Raw genomic sequence first — 17,828 nt, 5'->3', positions numbered from 1 at the left:
GCTGTTGCAATTTCTAGCCAAGAATTATTGGTCATCTGGTTATCTCTATGATCACGCATGGACGGATCATAAAGATGTCTGTACAGTCATACCAGTTTCAGACAAAATCTCTTTAAAGTGTTTCATATTCAACTCAAATCAAACGCGGCGCCGCGTGAACTGTTCACTCGAGTGTCAAAACATTTAGTGAGCTCCGCCAGCTGAAATCATGTAGCGCACACCCAAAGCGAACCTCCGCAAACACAGCGATGATGTCACATTCGCCACCCACACAGAGTTCAATTACAGAAAGCTGATTGGCTATAGCATGTTGGTCTCATTTGTAGTTGTAATACCGCAAATTACATTTGGACTAGTGAAATAAAGAACTACAACACCACGAAAACCAAGCAACAACAACAAAAAAGAATTGAAATGAGCATTAGATGTAGCGTTACACGGACATTGGAAAAATAAGACCTGTGCAAAAATTTATAAGACATAGAACAGCGAATTTAAGACTTTTTACGGCCTACAATTTCAATCTTTAAATTTCACACTTTTTAAGACCTTGTGGAAACCCTGAATTAATTGTATTGTATGATAAATGATCAAAAAAATGTTTTGTAGACAAATGGGAAAATCCTTGAGGTTTAAAAGATGGTTTTAAGATTTAAAATAAAAGAAAATATTTATTAATTTGAGAAAAATCTTTCTTTGGTATATAATTAATGTTACACTGAACTACATTTTAGATTTTAGTGGGTGTAAATCTAAATGACAAAAGCACATAAACAAGGTTAAGAGCAACTTAAACTAAAATGAATCCTGAAAACAAATACAAGCATACCCAATATGAATAAACACCATCAATAGCCATCAAACAACACGACGGGACGCAGAGAGAAAATAGAAACGACTAGTTTTTTATTTACTCTTAAACATGATGGAAAATTAGAAAACACATAATACCTCTGAACATGTTTTTGTCTTCCATAACATCAAAACATCTCAGTTCCTCAAGTAGTTTACCATCAAACAAATCACCTTTGTCATCTGCTGTTTTACACCTTTATTATATTCTGATTGTGATTCTTCATCCACGTCTGATGCTCTAGAGACCTGCCAAAAGGAATGAACAGGTCTCCTGCTTCACAAATGCACAGAAGATGACAGAAATAAAGCTGGATGTAAGGCACACACCAACATGAGCACAACATGACTATGAACACCCTGCCGTTCAGCCAATGGATTAATAAGAACAATAATACTGCATGACATCCATATAACAGACACTGCTAGTGTGTAGTGCTGATCAGAAAAAGTGATGTACTTTGCATTTGCGACCACACATGAGCTTTACAGCACTGTTAAAGGAACACTCCACTTTTTATTTAGGAAATAGGCTCGATTTATCATTCACCTAGAGTTAAACATTTGAGTTTTACCATTTTTAATCCATTTAGCCAACCTCCGAGTCTGATGGGAGCCCTTTTAGCTTAGCTTAGCATAAATCATTGAACCAGATTAGACCATTAGCGTATCAAAAATTATCAAAGAGAGTGGATAATTTTCCTATTTAAAGCTTGACTCTTCTGTGGTCATATTTGTGTATTACGACTGAAAGAAAGTGAAAAGTTGTTAGTTTCTAGCCTGACATGGATAGAAACTACAATGGCGTAATAGTTAAACAACTCTGCCATACCATGGCTGCAGCAGGCGCAATAATATTATGCAGTGCCTGAAAACAGTCCTCAGATAGGTAGCTAGGTAACAGCGCTACATAATATCATTGCACTCAATGCAGCCATGGTACATTAGCAAGTTCTTTAATAATTATACTCGAAGGAGAGTATAGTTCCTTGCTATTTCGGCCTAGAAAATAATAACTTTTAATTTTCTGTGTCTTCGTAGACTATGTAACTACAGAAGAGTCAAGCTTGAAATAGGAAAATTATTAAAATTCTTTTTCGAGCGTTTTAGCGAGATGCTAACGGTCTAATCCAATTCAATGATTTATGCTAAGCTAAGCGTGCTCCTGCAAGACCTAGAGATCGACTGAGTGAATTCAAAAATGGTAAAACTCAACTATTTATCTCTACATGACTTGTAAAATGAGCTTATTTTCAAAAAAAGGTGTAGTATTCCTTTAATGGTAAGAGAAAACAAAGTGATGTCAGATGGAGGTCGTATATGGCACAGAGTGGCATCTATGATATTATCTTCGATGGCAGCACACAAAATTAAAGGGATATTATTCATATAATATTACATTTTTTTTAAAGTCACCTCACTTGACTGAGCTGGTGAAAAGCGCAAAACATCCTGAGACACTTTACCATTGCGTTTATGCTCCTGAATGCATCTACTGACACAAACCTGATGAAATCATTACCTCTGAATCACACAAACAGCGGGTCGATGTGTGATCTATTAAACTGAGTGAAAGCATCTATTGGACACAGATACAGTGAAGCGTACTGTACAGCAGTGAGTTGTGTTTCATTCATCTTACAATGGTGCTCAGACAATCTCACAACATGCTCAGCTTCTGCTAAAGATATAGATCAACAAAGAAAATTGTGTCATTTACTGACCCTCATGTTGTTTTGGAGCTCTACGAAAGGAAGATGTTCTGAAAATAATTAGTTTGTGTTCACATGATGGAAGTAAACGGGGTTCAAATTTATTTTGAACCTTATTGAGTTTCACTGTATGGATTCAAACACAAGGAAAGTTGTATCATTTAGTGTTCTGCAAAGGAAACAAATGTGCTATAATATAAAACAAAAATTATAGATATAATTCATAACCAATAAAAATCAATAAAAACTAAAATAACTATAAAAATCAATGAAAATGGAAACTGTTTGGTCATTAAAGGAACAGTTTACACAAAACATTTCAGACGCTTCACTGTTAACAAGTTTTTTTTTGTTTTTTTTAATGATGAACACAAAAGTTATTTTTAAAAAAATGTTGGAAACCTGTAACCATTCCATACAGTAGACTTAGCTTTTTTTCAATGTTAATTGAATGTTGAATGTTAATTTTCAATGTTTTTAAGTCAATGTTACCGTTTGTAACATTCTTCAAAATATATTATTTTGTTTTCAATTTTTTAAAAATGTCAAGGTTTGTTTAAATTGTTATTTTAGTTATTTAACATCCTTTAAAATGATTCAAAATGTTTTTGGTTTGGCATGAAAAGATGTTTTGAAGCATTGGTTACAAAAAAAAAAGGGGGGGGAATCACTTCAGCTTTATTTGCAAAAATGCAATGGAAGTTAAAGAAAAGCAAAAAACTGTCATCAGCATTCTTCAAAATATTTTCTTTTGTGTTCTGGAAAACAAACAAAGAAATGAAGATATTTTTGAAAATTGTTAATTAATAAAAAATACAATGGAAGTCAAAGAGCAAGGTGACTGATCAATTACACACTTAAAAACATTATCTGTGTAGTGCAAGGGGCAGAAATAAGATAATAAGGTTTGTAGAAATTTGTAGAAAAACAGATTAGTTTGTAGAAGTCAATAAGAAAGATATCAAAAGTATTTTTCTCTTGCATTGAATGAGAAAAAAAAGAGGTCAACAAAGTCATTAACGCTCTTCAAAACATGTTCTACAAGTAACAAAAAAGAAAGAGAAACAGAAATAAAAGAATTATTTTTGAAAAATGTTAGTAAACTAAAACATTCTAAATAATAATGTGGAAAACCACAACAAAACACAAGAGTTTGGTTACTAACATTTAAAAAAAAATCTTCATGTTGTGCAAGAAAAAAAAACTTTGTAAAAATGGTTTTGTTTGCATTGACTATTTCCTTCCATTGATTCTTTACCACAAAAATCTACTAAATAGAACATACAGTACACTGTTTGTTCATCAACATTTTTCTAAATGTTCTTTTTACATAAAAATAGACTTTTAATAGATAATAGATATTTATAGCTAATAAAAATAAGTCAGTTCCCATTAACTTCAATAATATGCATGATACACAATAGACATCAATAGGAACTAAAATGTTTGTTTACCAACATTCTTCAAAATATCTTCTTATTTCCTTCTTCTTATATATTCTTATTATTAAGTTCCACAGATGAAAGAAACAGGTTTGGAACAACATGAGGGCAAGTAAATAATGACAGAATTAACACTATTCATTTTTTTAAGTAAACCATTCCTTTAAACCTAAAGAGTTAGGGTTAGGATTAGGACAAGCCTATTTGATGCCATGAAAGAGAGAGAATCAACTCAGGCTGACGATGAACGTTCTGTAGCAGCTGACATTAGAAACACAATCAGCGGTCTGTCATTCATTTTCAATAGCGCTAGCACACAAAACAAAATCACACCCGACGCACAGTTATTGCTTAAAAGCAGAGCACATACATCCAACACGTGATAAAAAGAAAACCAAAAAATAGACACGTTTCTGTGTGCGCAAATCTTTAAAACGATCACCAACTTCTGGTGAGATTATAAAGGCGAAATAAACATCTCCACAGACAGAAGAGCAGCAAAAAAGCAAGCATGTACATCACACCCCACGAACCGTATGTTAACATGCCCACACTGAGTGACAAATAGAGTGACAATTATATCGCAATTATTCACATGTGCCTCTTTTAGTCTGTACAACTACTTACAAATATGATATATCAAATAAAGAGCAGCTTCCGTTCTCCTCTGCACGCTTTAAAATATCTCGTCAGTGTAAAACCTTAAACATTTGAGTCAAAACTCAGGAACTGCTCCTTTATTTTTGTTCAAGCGGACCCTTCATTTTTCACCCATCAGGGTCTGAAAGCGGCCCGTAAGTGGCAAAGGCACTGGACAGAGGAGGACAGGTTTAATTTAGTGTTACCTCCATCTGACTGGCAGCATGATGTGCCCACCGTGACATGCAGCTCCTGTGTTTGCTGTGGAGAGGTCAGGGTGAGCAGGACTTGCAGAGGGGTTTCGGGCAGGAGAGGGGGTCGATCAGCCCTGGAGCTCGTCAAAGCAGTTGTCACACACTCGGACGGGCTTCTTGGAGGAGGGTGTGAGGGCGTTGCGGGCAGAGCACTCAGCACAGAAGATGTTCCCGCAGTGTCTGCAGTGGTGCTGGAGGAACACAGAGGGCAGGTTTCCGGTCAGCTGGGTTAAAAAACTTGTGTGAGGCAGTTAGAGTGATAGTTTAGGCTTGGGTTGATTCATCAAAAGATTTGATTCACTTTGATTTGGAATTGATTTATTTGGAGATGTTTCATTTTTATTGCACATGTTTATAATAGGGAGTGCATGTGCCAATATTCAATATGGTGATAATGAATACCTTTCTTTTTATCGTGGACACTTTAAGATACTATGATTAATTTTAGTAATTTTTTAAAGCATATTCAGGTTTCAGTGGTTGTTCACAGCACAAAAATGCTTGAAAACTTAATAGTAGGCTATTTATTTTCCAACATAAGTATTTGCCAAAGTTAATCTGGCCTACAACATTCCCAAGATGAACATTTTTTGATTCATTCTAAGTGTGCTTTCACACCTGTAGATCGATTGTTTTGTTCTGAAACAGGTATTAAAATTGTAAAATGTTTATTTTTGTTCTTGGTGCGGTTCACTTTCACACTGCAGTTTCTAAACAGACCAAAATAGCTAAAACAAGTCGCGTGCGAGTAAACTCTCCTCACATTCATCAGAGTTTTATGGTTTATTTAGCAATTTTTTATTTATTGGCAATGAGCTATAAGACATAAGCGAAAAGCTGCGCTTTAATTTTGAATGGTGACACCCACAGATATCGTCACCAGGGATAAATCAGAGTTAAGACTTTCTTATTCATAGCCGTTGGCTAGAATTATGCATTATATGCTTTACATTATAGAGAGAAATAAAAGATAAACCAAGACTGCAGTTTGGTCTATTTTCTTAACGGATAAACAGCTCTAGTTTATAACTCAGATGCTTTCACTTTTGTATTTGACATGAATGACATTGTATTTAACCCTAACCCTAATTCATTCTCTCTTCATATATATATGTATATATGTATGTATATATATATGCCTTTTATATATCCATAATACATTGTGATATACCCTGGTTCAGATCGTGTTGCTTTTTTCACCACAATGTTTGAATCGAGCCGAGACCACCTCATTCAGATGATTTCAGACTGATTGTTTTTGCGCAGATCCGAGAGTGATTGCTGGATTCACATATGCCAAGCAAACCGTGCTAACTGGGGAAACGCACCAGGATACGAAACAAAAAAAATACTGATGTAATAAAGTGATGATAAAAAACACTTATAAAGCATTTATTAATATTTTAGGTGAAGTAAATATCTTGGCTAATATTTAATAAATCATAGTTATTTTAATTTAGCTAATAACTAATAAAGTTCAGTGCACTTTTCTTTTTAAACCAACATTACCAGTGCAGAAATAGTTACTCATCACAGTTGATGTTAGTTTATGGTTGAACTAATGTTTTCTAATGAGATTTTATCATAATTTGTTTTACTTATTAATTTGACATAATTTTAACTTGCATACAATAAAACAAAATAGTGCTCTTAAACGATTAATCATAACTAATTGCATACAAAATAAAAGTATGCACTTACATCATAATATAGTGTGTACCATGAATAAATAAATAAATAAATTCTATAAGTAATATAGAAATATTATTATATATGTGCAAAATGTCTGCATTTGTATATACATAATAAATTGAACAAGCACATAAATATGCAAATATAAACTTTTATGTTTTAGGTGATTAGTCACATATAATAATTAAACTACTGAAGTAAAAAACAAAAATGTAGTTAGTTTGTTATTGAATATAATGTAAAAGGTCTGCAATTATTGCAACAAGAACATTTGGGAACACTTTAAGAGTCCTTGTTAAACTTGTTTCATGTAATTACAAATGTAATTACAATTAATTATAAATAATTACATGCAACTAACTCTAAACAAACACATTCTAACCCTAACCACATATAAAGTACATGAAGTTAATTAATATTACTTAATGAATAGTTACACGGTAACAAGATTACCAAAAATGAAAGTGTGTGTTATAGTTTGAATCCATGAAGCACACCTTTCTGACAGTGACGGAGAAGCCTTTCCCACAAGCCATGCAGTTCTGCACCTCATGGTCTTCTGTCCACTTCCGTGTGAGGGACTGTGACTGTTTTATCTGGATCAGGAAAAAAATGAGCCATATAACACACTAATCTTTCCTTTGCTAGAGATCCAAAACAGCAGCAGGACTGAATTGTACAATCAGTAATTTCAGTGTATTTACTGAGTATTTGACATCAGTCTGACCTGTAATGACTGGTTTTCTCGACCAAGCTCCTGCATGGCAGCGGTAGTGTCATCCAACTTCCTGCGCATCTCCAGCATCTTAGCCTGAAGCTTCTCCATCTCCCCTTCACCCTGAACGCACCTAGAAAATCAGTGAATTGATAGTCACTACCACTTTCTACTTATTAAAGAGGACCTATTGTGGAAAATGCCTTTTAAGATTTGCTCGTTTTGTTTTTCAGGAATGTCAGAATAGCATATGTAGGCCCCGCCCTATTATAGAAACTCATTTGCATTTAAAGAGAGACAGCGAGCTTTTGCTCACAACCAAAAGAAACAACTTTGACAAGCTATAATAAATGACCAGACAGACACATTCTAAGGCAACCAGTGACGAACCTTAAAGTATCCATAAAATCAAAACTAACCATATTGATTTTGATAGTTCACACGGCTAGTTTTGTAGTGAACATTTAATCTGGGCATCTCTTTCAGAAAAAAAATAAAAATAAAAATTGGCCTTGTAATCTAAAATTAAAATCTGAAAATGCACTTCCTGTTTGCTTTCAGTTCAATTCTCAAATTATGTCTGTCTGAGGTATTGGGCATGGCTAACCACGCCCCCCAACTGTAAGTTTTGACAGTGCTATGACAACAAACAGAATTGTGAGGAAGGAGTCAGTTAGGTGGTAATAATTTTTCCAAAACCCTTTTCCCGAACTTACTGAAGAAAATGCCTACTTTACTACATCCAATCAGCTCGCAGTAAAAAAATTACCACACCTACAGCTTTCTCATTTAATATTTCATTTCCTTAGGTACTGTGTCACGATATATGTAAAAAAACAATGGTCGCAGCTTCTGCTTCATGTGGACTCTAACATCTTACACAAAGGGGGATAATACGTCCCCTTTAAAGCTCTAGAAATCAGTATCTCAAACCTCTCAAGTAGTGCCCGTCTCTCGTCCTGGTTGTTCTGGACTGTGGCTTCCAGCACGGCGATCTCTCCTCTTAGCTCATCCGTCTGTTTCTCCAGCTCACCCACCCGCCTCTGGCTGCTCTGCCACTCTCGCTTCAGCGTGGCCACGTTCTCATTCAGCGCGGTTACCTGCATGGACATCTTCACCTCAGCTTCTTCCCTCTGCCGCACCACCTCCTCTTTAGCCTTCACTTCTGATGCCTAAAGAAGAAAGGAGAACGTAAATTCACTGTGGAATGTTTTTGAAAGCAAATTTGCTAAATATGTCAGTCAGAAAGGTTACTTGCTAGCTGGTAACATATTAATAAATGAACATTGTTTAACATTGTTCAAAGTATATTTATTGTGAAGACATTTACATGAATAATCAAAAATATAGATTTGTTGGCTTTTGGTCTGAGTTCATTGATTAAAACTCCTATTCAACCTAATGTGTTTCTGTTATAAAACCTTAGATTTCATCACTATTTATAAATATTAATAAATTAGTACAAAATGCTAATTTGATTCACTCATATTAGCAGGGGTTTCTTCAGTGGAATAAATAAATAAATAAATAAATAAATAAATAAACAAACAATTAAATAAATAAATAAATGAGCAACATAAGAAAGCAACAGAGTATAATCAATAATATTACAATAAATATAGATATTTGTTAATGAAAACAATAGTTTATTATTATTATTATATTATTATTACTATTGTTGTTATTAATATTATTATTATTATTATTATATAACACCATATTTGGTTATTTGTAGTAACCTTGTAATAGCATTTGTAAATTTAAATTATTTTATAAAATATTTAAAGAAATTTTGCTAATATTGTTACTCAATATTTTAAATAATAAATATCAATATCATTGATTATGAATAATAATGATAATAATAATATTGTTTTAGTAGTAAATAAATAGTATGCTATTAAGTAAAAACTATTTTATTAATATTATTGTGATAAAAAAATAAAATAAATGTATTAATAATAAATATAAAAAGCCTGCAAGCAAGCAAATGTTATTTTTATGCTAATCATTAATACATTTTAATATTAACAATAACATTAATAAGAATTACTGTTAAATGAACGCAATAAATAAATAATTAAATAAACAAACAAGTATCATCTAATATTACTATACTTTCTCACTAGTAGTAGTAACATCACTGTAATAACAAATAAACACTAAATAACAACTAAAATAAAGAAATGATATAAATTTTTTTTTAAAGCAAACTAGATAGCTAATATGACCAGTACCAGCTGCTGCTTTATTTTGTTGGTCTCAGCTTTAAGCTGCTGCTCATTTTGTTTGATGGAGTCTCTGGTCTTCTGATGCTCTCTCTGTTCTTTCTCTACAGACGCTTGAGCCGCCTCCACCTTCCCCTGCATCTCCACCTTTTGCTGGATCAACAACTGCTTCGCTGCCTGCAAGTCCTTCAGCTCCTGCCAGACACACAGAAAAGATTTACTCAGTTATAACAAGCGGGATCTGGATTTAGATTTAAGATTTTTAATTTAGGAATTTCTAATTTCCAATTGTTAAAATAAAACCATAAACAAATTTAATTTAAGCACTTTTAAGGACCTATGTTTGTTTCTAAGTACTTTGAATGTTTGTAATTCAAGTATTTTTAAGTACTTTTGAGAAGTTTGGGAACCCTGCATTCAAAGGTGGACCAAGTAGATTTATTGCATGCACTGGTTGAAAAACTAAATTGCATCTTTTAATAGCAAGTTGCTATGATATGTTAATGTGAATTTCAAAGTGTTTTGGGGTCTAACCTTCTCGTTCTTCTCAGCTAGTGTTTTGAGATCAGCAGACAGTTTGTTTTTGTCCTTCTCCAGAGCACTTTGACTCTCTCTCAGCTCCTCGCATTGAGCTTTCTCCTTCTTCAGCTGCTCCTCTGCTTGTCCCTGCAAAAGACATAAAGACCCAGTCAGATCTTGAAATAGCACTCTCAGAGACTGTGCTGATTAGCAAATCAATAGCATAGCAATAGCATATATGACTGCCTATGTTTCTGCAACCTTCAGAATCTGTGGTTCAAGTGTGATTTCTCAGGCATTTTCTGTTACCTGTTGTTTCTGGAGCTTCTGCAGAGCCTCCACTTGCTGTTTGATCTTCTCGTTTCTCTTGCTCAGATCTTTCTCCATCGCTGTGTGGCCCGTCTTCAGCTCCTGGATCTGGGTTTCGTGAGCCGTGAGCTGGTTCCTGTAGGTCACCAGCTCCTCCTGAGCTAGAACCAGCTTCTCCTCGCAGACCTGCATGGTCAAAAGGAGATTATTATTAGATAGTGATGGTAATGATTTATTAGGATAGTTTGTTTAGTATGAATCAGACCTTGAGATCCTGGCGTACAGCAGAGAGCTCGGACTCTTTGCCGTAGTAATCAGACTGAAGGGCAGCGAGACTCTCTTTGGTGCCGTCGCTTGTTTTCTGCAGCTCTGCACAGCGATTCTTCTCTGAGCTCAGATCTTTTGACAGTGCTGTGATTTGCTCCTTTAGCTTGGCTTCCTCTTCGATCTGAAACACAATTCCAGTTTATTCAAGGACAATGTTTATGTCACCTTCATTTTTTTTGGTAGCCTTCATGGAATCAACAGAAAGTTAGGAAAAGTTCATTCTATGTACATTGTTGTGTTATACTTATGGTCTTTTTGCACAGAGTGGTATGGTTTGATACAGTAACAATGAAAAGCGCTGGACATTTTTACTCTATATTAACAGAATTTTTTCAGCCTCCAAAAATAGGTTATCCTATTTAATGGACCCTGTAATTTTTGTGGCTTCATTGTTGGGATACTCATTTAAAGATGGAAGCAATAACAAATTACATCAAAATATATACAGTTGAAGTAAGAATTATTAGTGCCTCTGAATTATTAGCCCCCCTGTTTATTTTTTCCCCCAATTTATTTTTAACGGAGAGAAGATTATTTCAACACATTTCTAAACATAATAGTTTTAATAACCCATTTCTAATAACTGATTTATTTTATCTATGCCATGATGACAGTACATAATATTTTACTTATATTTTCAAGACACTTCTATACAGCTTAAAGTGTCATTTAAAGGCTAAACTAGGTTCATTAGGTTAACCAGGCAGGTTAGGGTACTTAGGCAAGTTATTGTACAACGATGGATTGTTCTGTAGACTATTGAAAAAATATATAGATTAAAGGAGCTACTAATTTTGACTTTAAAATGGCTATTAAAAAATTTAAAACTGCTTTTATTTTAGCCGAAATAGAACAAATAAGATATAATAAAATTAAATAAGATTAAATATTTAGGAAATATTTTAAAAAAGACAAAAAAATTCAAAGGGGGGCTAATAATTCTGACATCAACTGTATATGATTATCATTCAATATGGAAAAGAATTACCCAGATTGCATTTTTGCCATATTGCCCAGCCCCAAGTATGATGCTCATCTATGTACGTTTCCACTCTCAAAGGTTCCTAAGGGTACTAAAAGGGTGGAAGTGGTGCTACCGGTGTACGAAGAAAGTCACTTGTGTGTGCAACAAAACAAGTATAGAAAATGGCATTTTTAAATACTGTACACAGCTGAAACAAAACACCAAAATAATACAATGAACCCTACTCAAACAAAGCTTGCCTCTTCTTCTGACGAACAGCCACATGCCAAAAAGCAAGAACATGATCTGCTGTGTGTCTCCTATTGTTGTTTTACGGTATCTTTCACGTCGCATCTGAACATGTGGAAAGCATTTGTGTGTGCTTTCATTTTTCATTTCATTTGTGTCTACATTTATATAATGAATTTGAGTGCCAAAAGATGCTATATGTGAATTGCTCAACTCGCTTTCTTTTTTGAGCAAGAATGAAGTTGATTGCAACTCTCTGAGATATCCCACACTTACCAAGTAATAGTAAAATTGGCAGTGAAAATGCAAGCCAGATCAGGGTGAACTTTTTTTTTTTTTACCAAACCTGACTATATTTTACTGTACTGTACTGAACCATACTGTATCTCTCAGTTGAAAAGAAGCATTAAAAGGATAGTCCACACAAAAATCTAAATTCACCCTCATGTTGTTCTGAACTTGTTTAGCTCTCTCTTCATTTTGTTGAACACCAAAGATATTTTGTCAACAGATTTTACCAATATTTTAAAAAACTTTTAATGATTCACGGTCTGGACAAAAAATACATAACTATTTGGTTACCACCATTCTTTATATTATTTTCTATCTTCCATTGTACTGAAAATACAATGAAAGTTAATGGAAACTCTAAATAAAATAAAGTAAAATTAAAAAATAAGTCATTATAAAAAAAACGAACAATAGATGTCAATGGAAATTAGAAATAATTACAAACATTCTGTAAAATATCTTTGTTATGCATTTTTTTATTATTAAAATAATAATATAAAAGAAAAGTATGATTTAAAGTAAGTGAGTTTTTCTTTGTGTTGTTGTAGGTCTCTTTTTGTTGTGGTTCTCTTCTCTCCACTGTCTTTCCGACAGGTTTCATTATAAGCGTGCACAGGTGAGGTGAATGAGTTGATGACATGTGAAAGCTTGCCGGCGTGTTGGTGAAGTCCATTTAAACCTGACCGGAAGATCGTTCAGAGTCCCCTCTCTCCCAGCTTGTTAGTTACAGGTGTCCTATTTAATTTTATTTTATTTTGCTTGCTTTGTGGAGCAGTGCAAAGTTTAGAGAACGTAACAATCTTTTTTTTAAAGAGGACAACACAATGGACATGCCTGCTCTACATCTTTTAGAATTGTAAATATTGAATTTAATGAGGGTACAGACACTGGCGCCACATTTCGGCATCTACTCGCATTGCTTGGCAAGGTATAGAAAGCAATGTTAAGACAGGTACTGTGTGACGCGTCTTTGTTAAAGCCCCCTTTTGTCAATGAAAACTGAAAATGTTTGGTAACCAGCAATCTTCATCAAGTTTTGGAACACGAGTTTATCAATTTTATCTCTTTCAGAACAGGAAATAAACAGTCTATTTGAGTGCCCATTTCATGATACATCAGTTAATAAGAGAAATATGTGTACCTTTTTAGCAAGGGAAGCCTGCAGCTCAGACACCTGTCCCTTCAGTTTCTTCACTTCCTGACTGAAGGAGCCTTGCGTCGTCTTCAGCTCTGCCTGCAGCTGCTGTTCACTCTTTTCTTTCTCCTTCAGTGTATCCTGACACTGCTTCAGTTGAGCGTTCAGTGCAGTGAGCTGAGATTGAAGGCTCTTTTCTGCCTAAAAGATCCAACATAATTGAAAATTATATCCAGATTCGTCTAAAATAGTTACATAATGTCATAAGCAATGCTTTTTTAAATCAATCTTACCTCTATTGATTTCTCCAGCAGACCTTTGACATTGCTGAGCTCTTTAGAAGTGGTCTCTGAGTTCTTCTGAAGCTCTTGCTGTACTTTTTGAAAAACCTTTTCCTAAAAAAAAAAAAAAAAAACAGACAAAGATAGTAATTTAAACCTTTTTGTGCAATATTTGCTTCAAAAGCATACTTGTGCTGTATTACTGCATTTAAGGGAGAGAGTTTTATATCATATCAGCTTCTCTGGCTATTTTATGACAAAACCATTTTATAAATATCACTTTTCAATAACTATAAAAAATTATAACAATAATAAAACATCAACAGCAATAAATCTAAGTCATTTTTAAGGTTTACTTTTGATTGAAATTGTACTATTTTTGAAGGATTCACTTTTAAAAATATTTCCTTTAAAGTCTCTTCAATTAAAAATCGTTGATAACTTTTAAAAAGGCCATTCCAAAATAATAGGTTTATTACTGCATTTATCTTTGTTTTGTAATGCAATAACTTCCATTTAATTTTATACAAACCATGATTTTTGATGTAAGAATCCTGTCATGTGACCCACCTTCTCCTCCAAAGTGGCCTTGCTGCCCTTCTTCTCCTTGTCTAATTGAGTCTGGCTCTCCTTCAGGGCTTTGGAAGCTTTGCTCAGAGCCTCTTTCACTGTTGCCACTTCTTTTACCAGAGTTTCTTTCTCCCCCTGAGTTTTCTGGAGATCTGAACTCAGACCCTGCACCTTCATGTCCAGCTCTGCCTGCTGCTTCTGACCCTCCTGAGACAGTTTATCCAGGCTGGCCTGCAGGGCTCCACGCTCCTGTTCTGCTTTCTCCAGCTTTTGTCTTGTTTCGGTGAGAGCTGAGCTTTTCTTCTTCAGCTCCTCTTGCTGGGTGGAAGCTCTGAAGAATCAAAGAGGAGATTAAACATCATCCATGTGCTCACTAATGCTACACTTGTTTTAAGAAATACACAGTAATTTTTTCCCCCCATTACAACCTTATAACATCCGATCAGCAACTTCTAATTAACAAGAAGTTTTTTTAGAATATATTATACAAATTACATTATAAGCATGTAATTTGGTAAAAATGTAACCTGCTTAATAAAAAAACCTGAGAAATGTATTGAAATGTTAAATTTCAAATGAACCACATAAAATAAACAAGTTGATATAGATATTTCTCCAATAGTGTTTCTTAGGTAACCATTAGAAGAAAGAGAATTTATCTATAATAATTAAATTATATAATAAATATTAACTATAATAATTTAAGTTATGACTGCTTCAGATCTGTAAAACCTTCATATTTAATGTTTAACAAAACAAGAAACTATCAATATTTCTCTGAAAGAGTAAATAATGTGATTTCATGTTGCAAGAGTTTATCTAAACATGTATGTTCATTTAAGTATATCAACGAAATTCAGTCCAAAACGTTTTAATGGGCAATTCTGAAAAACTAATAACAAAAAACCCAATAAATGATCTTTTATGGTTAAAAAAAGACATATTTTTAAAAGGTTTTTAACATTGATCTTTAACAACTGCATTGCTCTTTGCATACCTTGACCTCAAAACAGCTGATTTGCAGCTTATCAGTTGCATAAGATTAGTTTTAAGGATATGTTTATGCAAACTAATCATTACTGTAAATGTTATCTGTAATGTTTATGATCCCTTCAGATAGGATAAGTGATATAATAAAATGGTTCAGATGGATATGTTTGCTGTCTGAAAATGAACAGTTTACAAAATATACTGCTTAACATGGGTAATTATGCAAGAAACCTGAAACACATATTTGGATTTATTAGCAACTGAAACTGATTTGACTATATATCAAATCATATTTTAATATACTGAACAATACTCTATACAATATGTTGCATTTGATAAACTTTCTACATCCTTGCTGAATAAAACTGCTGTGTTTGTTCTTATCGTTTTGTTTATGAATAATTTTTTTTTTTTGTCCTTCCTACATTTAAGTGTTTACATTTAAGTGTCTTGTCTAAAAAGGGGGGATAGGGTGGAATAGTAGTTAAAAAATAATGTTTACATGGATATTGAATTGATCCTCAATATTGTTGATGTAAAAAATATATTGATAAAAAAATATTATTGTCTTTAATAAACAAGAAAACAGTTATGCTAATGTACTTCAAAATATGCCCATGTAGCCAAGAAAAATACAAACAATTAGGTGTTAAACCCTATACAATTTCCCATTTTAACACGTACCCTTGTTTCTCAGAATCTAAAAGTCTGTTCAGCTCTTTGGTCTTCATCTCCAGCTCACTGATCTGCTTCTTAAGCGTCGACTGCTCTTTCTGAGCCTGTTCTCTTCCGGAGCGGAGTTCAGTCAACTCAACCTCGGCTTTCTACATCAGAGATACAGAAAAGACACCAGATTGTAGAAATTCCATTATAACAGCACATATTAATAATACTGTAGTATGAGCTTTTAAAAAATATCTCATTCATTTTTAAAATCATCACTTTTTTGGGGGGTGGGGGGGTTATCTTTTAAGGTTTTTTTTTTGGGGGGGGGGGGGGGGGGGTGATTTTAATAATTTCTTTGTTTTTATTATAATTGCTTTGTCTAGTCTTTTATGCATGTATCCTTGTATGTATCACAAGTTCTACACTCTTTACATCAACTTTTACCAAGTGATGTTCAACGAAGAGAGGATTTTGTCAGCACATTTTTAATTATAATACTTTTAATAACTAATTTCTAATAACTAATTTATTTTGTTTTTGCCACGATGACAGTACATAATTTATTAGCTATTTTTCAAGATTCTAGGATTCAGCTTAAAGTGCAATTTAAAGGATTAACTAGGTTATTACTAGGCCAATTAGGTTAATTAGGCAAGCTATTGGATAACAGTGATTTGTTCTGTAGCCAATCTAAGAAAAAAACGAGGATAAAATATTGACTTTAAAAATGCTTTTAAAAAATTAAAACTGCTTTTATTTCAGCTAAACTATAAGAAATAAAACTTTTTCCAGAAGAAAATATATTATGTGACATACTGTGAAAATGTATTTGCTCTGTAAAACACCACTAGGCAAATATTAGAAAAAGAACAAAAATTTCACACAATTTCAACTGTTAAATTTGTCAGTACAGTCACTTGATTATTGATTTTCAAAATGATGTCCCTGTGATTAGGTAGAAATGCACTGCAGTCTAATAATATTGGCCATTGACATTTTATTTCAGCCAAAAAAAAAAAAAAAGGAATGCATTATAATAAAAAGAATCTTAGAATTACAGGAAATACTTTGATAATTACCTTGCTTTGTTAAACATCATTAGGGAAATACTTTTAACTGTACATTTTGTCAATATAGTCATTTGATTGTTGACGTTCAAAATAAACAACAAGCCTGACACATTTTCTAAATGTTGTCCCCGGTTACGAAGTAGAAATTCAGTGCAGTGCTGCTGACCTTGGTCTGGGTCTGGAGCGTCTCTATCCTCTGTTCTGCAGTCATCAGTTTGTCTCTGCTGTCCTTCAGGCCATTCTCCAGCTGAGAGCACTGCTCCTGCTTCTCCGTCAGCCTGCGGGCCTGCTCCTCCAGCTGAGCCTGCACTTTACTGAGCTCCTGTACAAACACACAAACAAACAAACAAACAACATCTTCTATGAGTTAAACAACAAAACATGACTTTTAGAAAAATACTGGGAGAGAATGATACATACTTGCTGCTTGTCCTGCAATGCATTCTGAGCAGTCTCTAGGTGGCTCTCCAAGTCAGCTCTCTGGGCATTTTTTGCTGCTTCAGCAGACAACAGCATCTCAGTCTTGGCTTTCAACTAAGAATAAAAATATAAAACGTGTGCTTATTAATCGATAACATAAAAAACACCAGACTGGAATAAATCAACTTTTTGAACATTTCAATCTAAAAATGTAAAGAAAGACGAGAGTTAATAAATCTGAAAAGTGCTATTTTAGTATCAATTATGTTTTGTAATTGCTAGTAGTATTATTAATACTTTTAATTTGATACAAATTCTAACACATATTAGGCAATTGTGTTACTAGCACTGTTTTTTTATTTATATTTAGCTACATATTTTATTAAATTATGTCTGTGTGCATAGGTATAAAATATGCTTACATATTTACACATTATGTATGTGTGTATACATATTTTCATACATGTGGGTCTGTTTTATACACATAGATGGCTTATGTGTGT

The 17,828-nt window shown here is 33.7% G+C and overlaps 1 protein-coding gene across 1 annotated transcript in view; it reads right to left on the bottom strand.

The window, feature by feature from the left end:
* Positions 1-884: 884 nt before the first annotated feature.
* Positions 885-17,828, bottom strand: part of eea1 (early endosome antigen 1) — a 45,788-nt gene continuing 28,844 nt past the window's right edge. The window contains exons 16-29 of the mRNA XM_056478587.1: positions 17,326-17,439; positions 17,072-17,227; positions 15,854-15,993; positions 14,180-14,510; positions 13,622-13,723; positions 13,335-13,529; positions 10,628-10,810; positions 10,363-10,548; positions 10,069-10,200; positions 9,544-9,729; positions 8,240-8,478; positions 7,319-7,439; positions 7,089-7,187; positions 885-5,090 (exon numbers count right to left, since the gene is read on the bottom strand). Of these exons, the coding sequence (XP_056334562.1) occupies positions 4,968-5,090; positions 7,089-7,187; positions 7,319-7,439; positions 8,240-8,478; positions 9,544-9,729; positions 10,069-10,200; positions 10,363-10,548; positions 10,628-10,810; positions 13,335-13,529; positions 13,622-13,723; positions 14,180-14,510; positions 15,854-15,993; positions 17,072-17,227; positions 17,326-17,439 (2,307 nt within the window). The 3' untranslated portion in view covers positions 885-4,967. The remainder of the gene's footprint in view (positions 5,091-7,088; positions 7,188-7,318; positions 7,440-8,239; positions 8,479-9,543; positions 9,730-10,068; positions 10,201-10,362; positions 10,549-10,627; positions 10,811-13,334; positions 13,530-13,621; positions 13,724-14,179; positions 14,511-15,853; positions 15,994-17,071; positions 17,228-17,325; positions 17,440-17,828) is intronic.

The sequence above is a fragment of the Danio aesculapii genome, chromosome 18, assembly GCF_903798145.1.
Source record: "Danio aesculapii chromosome 18, fDanAes4.1, whole genome shotgun sequence".
In the NCBI taxonomy this organism is placed as follows: Eukaryota; Metazoa; Chordata; class Actinopteri; order Cypriniformes; family Danionidae; genus Danio; species Danio aesculapii.
Note: the sequence above shows the minus strand (reverse complement) of the source record. Positions and strands in the feature narration are given on the sequence as shown.